Source organism: Gadus morhua, chromosome 9 (genome assembly GCF_902167405.1).
Source record: "Gadus morhua chromosome 9, gadMor3.0, whole genome shotgun sequence".
Lineage (NCBI taxonomy): Eukaryota > Metazoa > Chordata > Actinopteri > Gadiformes > Gadidae > Gadus > Gadus morhua.
In genome coordinates, this window is record NC_044056.1 from 16,538,159 (window position 1) to 16,545,802 (window position 7,644).

Below are 7,644 nucleotides of genomic sequence, written 5' to 3' on the forward strand. Positions count from 1 at the left end.
GTGTTTTCGTGTCATCAACAAGCGTGTCATCAGTCACAGACACAACTTCAAGCGGGTAGCCCAGTTGTCATGGCAATGCAAATCTCAGATGCACCAGGCTGCCCGGCCGAGTTGAACCATTCTGAGCCGGGCCAGTAAACCAGAGTGGGAAATGCTTGACCTTCACAGCTTCTCCCCTGATATATAACCGTTTGCTTTGCAGTCATACCTTTCACCTGTTATTTTTATCTTGTTTGTTGAAAGGTTTGCATAAGGTATGCACTGCAACCTACACAATTTCCTGTTTGTCGCCTGGGCAATCAAATATTTTTACTTTTGAATCCACAAAAAAAATCTTCTTAAGTCATGTCAATAGTGGTTCATAGCAAATAATATTCCACATGAAATGTGCGTTTGGAATCACAACGATTCCTCTGATAAATCGTTTGGCACTGTCATGCTCTTTGTAAATTGAATTCAGTGAGAGATTAACATAAATAAAAGATTGATGCAAGGATGAAACGCTTTTAATGAACCTTTGAATGTATTTTTTCATACAAATGTAGCATACATGTTCAAGACTCTTTTGCAATAAACTGTAATATACACTAATTAATGTAGATAGTGTTAAATAATTAACCTATCCAGCAGCATCAAGAGGCTTACTTTAGCAAAAGCAACTGCAGAATGGCACTCATTGCCCAACTCACTTAAATTTAAATGGATGAAGTGACTCAGCCGATTAACCGATTCACCCCGAAAATTACTGAAAAAGGAGTTATAGGAGTTAGATATCGAAACAATGTCCATCAATGGATTGGTATTGTTGTAATGTTGTATGTATGAGGGATTGTGTATGTGTGGAAGTAGGCCTACTATTTATCTGTTGGATTGTCATGTATTATATCAGGCAATGGCGGAGGAAATGTGATCATATTGCATTGTAGGAGCGTAGTGCAAAGATGCTTTTGGGACGCTATAGGCTTCATTACAAGAGAGGAATACTCCAAGTTAGTTAACCAACAAAATATTCATAATCAGCAATGTGACAAGCGTAAAGTTCATTTGAATACACAGTGGATAATTACCAGTGCAAGGGCATGAAATTAAAAACAAAAAATGCTGAACAAAAGAGCAAGTTAATTTGTATATCACTCGTATGGAAAAAAATAAAACCTCAACGACACGCATATTATAATTTACCTGGAAGAACAAAAATAAATTCATTGAAAAATGAACCGTCATACAAGTGTAATTCTTAGTGCAATATCGTTTGTAATACACCATGGTTTGCTACCCTTTCCACCAAACATGCACACTACCCATGAAAATAATAACTTACCTTAAAGGGTTACACCGAGGTGTCTGTAAATTGGTGTTTGCCTGTTTTACCCAAATTCAGAGGAGTTGTCTAATGCCAAATTCATCATTGTACATCCAGAAGGGGATTTATTCGGTCGACATTTCCATTCCCTGCGTAGACCCCTCACATGAACAGGAGCGAGGCTACTGTAGCTCTGCAAGTTAATTAAGTTGGCAAGCGGAAAGCAAATATAACCCAGAAAAATCCCCTTCAGGACAAACAATGATGAATTTTGATGAAACAATTAATCTTAATCTGGTCAAATAGGCAAAAAGGTATTTACAGATAACTTGGCGTATCCCTTTAAGTGAGGTTACAATTTACCCTTTGACCTTTTGTGAATGTTTAGGAGCAATCGTAATTGGTTAAAAGATCTAGTTTAATAAGGCCGAAAATAGTTTGTATGAAACAAAAATGTATAGTATCTACTGGTATATTATTTTTAGAACTGTAATAATCTGAACACGTTTTTGAGAATAGGTTGGGACATAATTTCTAACACATACTTAAGATAAAAAGCTAACATAGAGTACCTGCCACAGCCATTGCAATTATTAGAAAGCTAAGATTCTGTTAGGCAATACTATTTTAACCAACTATTACATACCCAACTGCAATGCTATTGCCCCTCAATACATTCCTCATGTCATTAATGTGTTGCAGCTTCAGAACCTTAATGACTGAGTTTAATATTGCACAATGGAGTATGTTAAGAACTGGTTCTAGTTTTCCAAAAGTAGTATATGTATATAAGACATGCTTTTCTTAGAAATATGAACCTGCATCCAGGGCGCAGCTCACCGATGACGTAAAATGGATTTACGATAATTTAATGATACAAACTATTCAAAGCTTGGAAGTAAATACCATAGAAATCTAAATGTATTTTCGAAGTTATTATTATTTGGTTGCTGATTGAGTTGTCCATAAGGACCTATTACATTAGTGGATGCATTTTAAAGTACACTGAACACAGAACTGGGAACCCCAAATGTAATGGAACATAGCAAATAGCTGTGAGCATTGCAGTTTCCTTTTGCTGTTTTAACTATCAAATTTTGAAATAAAAGTCCTGTTTGTGACATTAAGACAGGCAGAGCCAGAGTTTTCTCACTCTGTCAGGTCAAGGTAGCCCCAGGCCATTTCAAGAAAAATATAGTATGCATTCTGTATACTTGAGCTCTTCCTCAAAAGATAGATACAACATGTGCAAAGATGCAATATAATATTATTGCTATATATGAAAAATCCTTCCAATCCATTTTGACCCATAACATTGAAATAGACTGAGAGTACAATGTTTATCAATGCCTGTATAATAGGCTGGCAAATAGACAGTTATTGTTTTCAAAGGGTAATGCGTCACGAAGGAGCGCTTTATCATTGTATTTCAATATATATATATATTTTTTAAGATTTTTGTAAACATAATTAACATATCTTGTGGACCATGAAAATAATGCAAAAAAAAATGCCCGGTGACATCTCATAATAATGTTATCTCATAAGTAATTTAAAAGCCTTTAGTTAATAATGACCTAATAATTAAGAAAGGATTCATTTATAATGCTTTAATTATTGAGAAAGTAATCATTAACCAAACATTAATGTACACTAGCACATTAATGTACACTAACACATAGCACTAATAAGTGCTATGTTAAAGGGCCCTATTTTATCAACAGTGATGTTGATTTGACATTACAAACCATGTATTCTAAATTGACCCTCTAGTGATAACAAGTGTGTCCGCCCAGATGTATGATGGATAGATCAACAGTCGGCTGGTAGGCTGTTGATATCCATAGCACTTATTAATAATCTACAAATGTTTATTAATGTTTGGTTAACCATTAACTAAAGGTTTCTAAATTACTTTATTGTGTGTTCACACTGCGAACGAAGGCACGGCGATAATCAATACAAAGTCAATGCAAGTCTGGTACTTCCAAAACAAGAAAAGACTCGTACTGGCGGTTATCCCAACCATTATTTAGAATGAATGGTTGGAAAAAAACGTTGGTGTAAAGTTTAGTAAAGTTTGTTTGCTTGGGCAAACACGCGGCCCATTGCAAATATTCGCTTCTGGTGTGAACGCACAATAAGACCAAACGTTATCATAAAGCGTTACCAAATATCCACCTCCAAATATTCATCTCCAAACGTCACCTCCATAAGCAAGAACACTCACACTAACACACAATGACTAAAGTGCATACAAACCAAGTATTATTTCTTCTGTTACATTCTCCAGTAATCTGTGTGGTTATTGGGATCTGGTTATAAACACCCCCAATGTTGGTGTTGGAATAACCACTTTGAGTTACAACCTTACCAACCATAGTCTATGAATGTCAGTGGGCGGGGTCCCCTAGTACCTGGAAGGGTTACTGGTGGCTCCCATGATTGGCTCCTTCTGGTCGCCTGCTGAAGTATCCCTGATCAACAGCTGATAAGCCCTCATTGCGCCTGGCGAGCTGAGTTGCTGTTGTTGTCACCATGCACATAGTGCTCATCAGTAAAAACACTGTCATTGTTTACCATCACCGCCACCACCGCCACCAATTAACTGACATGCTGCCCATCGCTGTGAGGAAGTACCCTGCCATTGCCATGGAGCAAGCACTGCAGCACATCAGCCCCTTATCATTTCCCATGTGGTGAAACAGCGATGGTGTGATGAAGAATCCATCCGGTTTCAAAGATGTCCCGTGGCCTGTGAGGCCCAGGGACTTGTCGGTGTTGTCCTGAACTGATCATCTGGTTCTCCTAGCAGCATGGGTCCTCACACGGAGCTGTGGGTCCACCACACAGCTGTCGGTGTATGGAAGTATTTTTTATTTTTTGTCAATTGGAGATATGAAGAGGAGGGTCTGAAAAGATGACTGCAAGATGATTCCAATGTACTTCTCCAGGCTCCATTGTCTTCTATTAAAACTGCTGGGAGTTTTGCATGAATGAATGGCAGCATGTGTAGGGGGATGGCAGCTTCTTTGGTTTGGCGGACAGAAAGACTCACATTCACATGTTCTTCATAGAGGAAGAAGATAGAGAGCGGTGATAGAGACTTCACCCCTACTCTTACACTGGCTTCTACTTCTTACTCGGTCAATCTTTGGCCTGTGGTTGGTCCGTCATTGCTCCTCACAGCCACTAGTGGAAAAGGCTTCAGCTTCCTGGTTCTGGAACATGTACTACAACAGAATGCACACCGGCAGCGTTATGCAGGGTAAATCCATGTCTTCCATTATCCCATTCATCACAAAGTTAATTCCCCCATACTGTACAGTCGTCATTCAGTCTGTCTGTATAAATGTGTTGTTCTGGACTCACTGATTTCAGGTTGGACTCCATCTCAGTGAAGTTCCACTCTGTAAGAGGCAGGCTTAGATTGAAGGGCTGGTGTGCAAAGGAAGCAAAGAAGAAGAAGACACATAGAAAACACAAAAAGTGTCATTTTCAGCATTCACAACGATATGTGCTACCTGTTTCTGTATGCTTGCGTGTGTGTGTGTGTGTGTGTGTGTGTGTGTGTGTGTGTGTGTGTGTGTGTGTGTGTGTGTGTGTGGTGTGTGTGTGTGTGTGTGTGTGTGTGTGTGTGTGTGTGTATCTGTATGCGTGTGTGAGTGTATCCCTCACGGTTTCTGCCCATGTTCCCTCCCATAAATAGTATCACATATCGTTAGTCCAATTTGTATTTGTAATGTATTTCCAAACGTATCATCCCGGTACGTTGTGTGCAGACATGTGTGGTGTGTGTACTGACGTCCATGACAGTCGTGGTCCCGGTCTCCACGGGGCCTGGCTGGTGGCTCCTAAGCAGGAGCTGCTGCAAGTCCTCCAGATTCATGTCCACGTTCTCCACTGTGTCAGACACCTCCCCCCTGTGTGCACACACACACACACATACGCACACACACACACACACACACAAACACACACACAAACAAACGCACAGACAGACGCGCGCACACACACACACACACACACACACACACACACACACACACACACACACACACACACACACACACACGTGGTAACACAGCTGTGCCGCTCTACATTTCCATGCCTGTGATTATATTGTATTTTAAACAAACTCAAACATATTATGCATAATTTTCAAACTTACTATTAAGTTTTCATGTTGCTCGGAGTGCGAAACATGCAACTAGTGTCTTTGCCCGTGTATGTCCTTGTGCGTGTGTGCCTGTGAGTGTGTTGGTGCGTGCCCACCTCTCCAGGGCACCTCTCTTGCTCCGCCTCTCCACCAGCGAGCTCACCGAGCCCCTCCCCTCCAGGACGGACTGGACCATGGCCACGGGGAGGACGGGGGGCTCCCCAGAGCACACCTCACAGGAGGCGGGGAGCAGCCCGGCTTCTGCTCCCACAACGGCTCCTCCTCCCCCCCCTCTGACTCCTGGACTGACTGGCTCCTCCTTGATGAGCATCAGGCACTTGTCCCTGTGGAGGGAAACCACACTCTGTAGGGTCTCTCACACGTATCCCCCCACGCAGCGGTGAGCTACTGCGGCACATTACAACACGGCTAAGTGTTTGACCTGCTTGGGGGGAGGTCTCTCTCGCTCTCACAAAATATCTTACATTTTTTTATTATTACTGTTTACTACTCTCATTATATTAGTACTCTCAATCAATTACCTTGACTCATTCGTCTGCAACTGGAGGTCCATGCTGGTTGGCTGGGACATGTCAGTGACATCTGATATGATCGGTCCCCCGGTTATCCCACTCGTAGAGCAAGACGCCCCTTCATTTGATGGCTGACAAAGAAAATAGGAGAAAAGGCAATCAAATCTAAAGCTCACAGGTCTTCAGAAAGTAATACAATACCATAGGATTATGGCGTATTTAACCTAGGATTATTTAACCGGGACCCTCATTATTTTCTGATAATCATCGGTCTAAGGGACCGATGATGGGTTGCAGACAAACGTTAAAAAAATGGTCCAGTATTGCAGCAGCCATAATCTTTCAAAACGGGCTGCATTGCAATCCTTTGAATGATGATCACATTTGTAGTATAGTCCCAAAATGATGGGAAAATAGGGTACAGGTTGAAAGATCCCGAAGTTCACCTTTAATTACCATGTCAATATATGGGGCTGTGGAGCTTACATCTTAATGTGTATTTACAGTAATAACTTGATCTTTGGTTTGTGGGTTGAAATGTCTCCCTCTGATGTTAGTTTCATGAACAACATACCATTTAGGCCCCATGATTAAAAAACAAACAAATATTTAGATATAATATAATCTTAATAATAATAATAATAATAATCTCAATTTGTCATTGTACAGGTATTTTCTCACTGATTGTATCAGAAGAGTTTTATTTAAATTATACAATTAAATATCTAATCAAAGGTGGATACATTTGAAGAGTGTATCCACAGCTGACCACACACACAGTTTCAAGTTATTCCATTTTATATATATTTCAATTAAAACACATTCAAGCTGGATGAAACAACATTTATGTTGAGAACTCAGGGTTTAACTAAGCTATGTATAGATACCAGACAGTCTGGTGTGTGTTAAGTGCAGTCTTCTTACCGACTGTATGTAGAATGGCTCCTGTAGGTTCTCCAGGGTGTGGCTATGGCTGAACTTAGAGGCAGGAGGACTGGGAGAGCCCTCATCTAACATCAGGGGCCTAGAGAAACAGCCAGATATGACTATTCTATCTAGCAAGCAGCTGCCCTTTGTAACCGTCATGTGTGAATACCATATTTTAATTAATCTTATTTTTTTTATTAAAATTGTAATATTAGAAGGGCGAGCATTTTATTTGGAGAAAAAATTGTTTGGAGAAAAAATACTATTTTCAATAGTATTTAATTATCAAATGGGCTTTTGCTTGAAATCGTGATGTTTAGAGGATTCGTTTTTCAATAATGGGACACCTCTTCCTTTCTAAAGTCCCAAATCAATGCTCTACAAATCCAACATTAACATCAACTGTCAAATTAAACTGATATTAGTTGCACACACACTCCCAACTCAAGATGTCTTCTTGTCTGTGCAATGTGTCTTATTTGCCCGCACGTATTAATGTTCTCAGGCCTTCATCACACAGGTATAATAATTTTTGCACAAACAGTCGTAGCTCATTAAGCTTACGATAACATGCCAATGCCAATTTAATTAACTTTGTGAGATACACCTGTGATTACCCCTACCAATACACCTCTGTGATAAAGTCCTGTTTCCCTTTGTTGAGTCTTAGAAAACTAACAATGTTTATTTAATGAAATAGGGATTGTACATCATAATGCATC

At 40.0% G+C, this 7,644-nt stretch overlaps 1 protein-coding gene across 1 annotated transcript in view; it reads right to left on the reverse strand.

Moving 5' to 3' along the window:
- Nucleotides 1-490: 490 nt before the first annotated feature.
- Nucleotides 491-7,644, reverse strand: part of hsf4 (heat shock transcription factor 4) — an 11,913-nt gene continuing 4,759 nt past the window's right edge. Inside the window, exons 7-12 of the mRNA XM_030367121.1 lie at nucleotides 6,920-7,019; nucleotides 6,005-6,126; nucleotides 5,579-5,806; nucleotides 5,109-5,226; nucleotides 4,676-4,741; nucleotides 491-4,536 (exon numbers count right to left, since the gene is read on the reverse strand). Of these exons, the coding sequence (XP_030222981.1) occupies nucleotides 4,477-4,536; nucleotides 4,676-4,741; nucleotides 5,109-5,226; nucleotides 5,579-5,806; nucleotides 6,005-6,126; nucleotides 6,920-7,019 (694 nt within the window). The 3' untranslated portion in view covers nucleotides 491-4,476. The remainder of the gene's footprint in view (nucleotides 4,537-4,675; nucleotides 4,742-5,108; nucleotides 5,227-5,578; nucleotides 5,807-6,004; nucleotides 6,127-6,919; nucleotides 7,020-7,644) is intronic.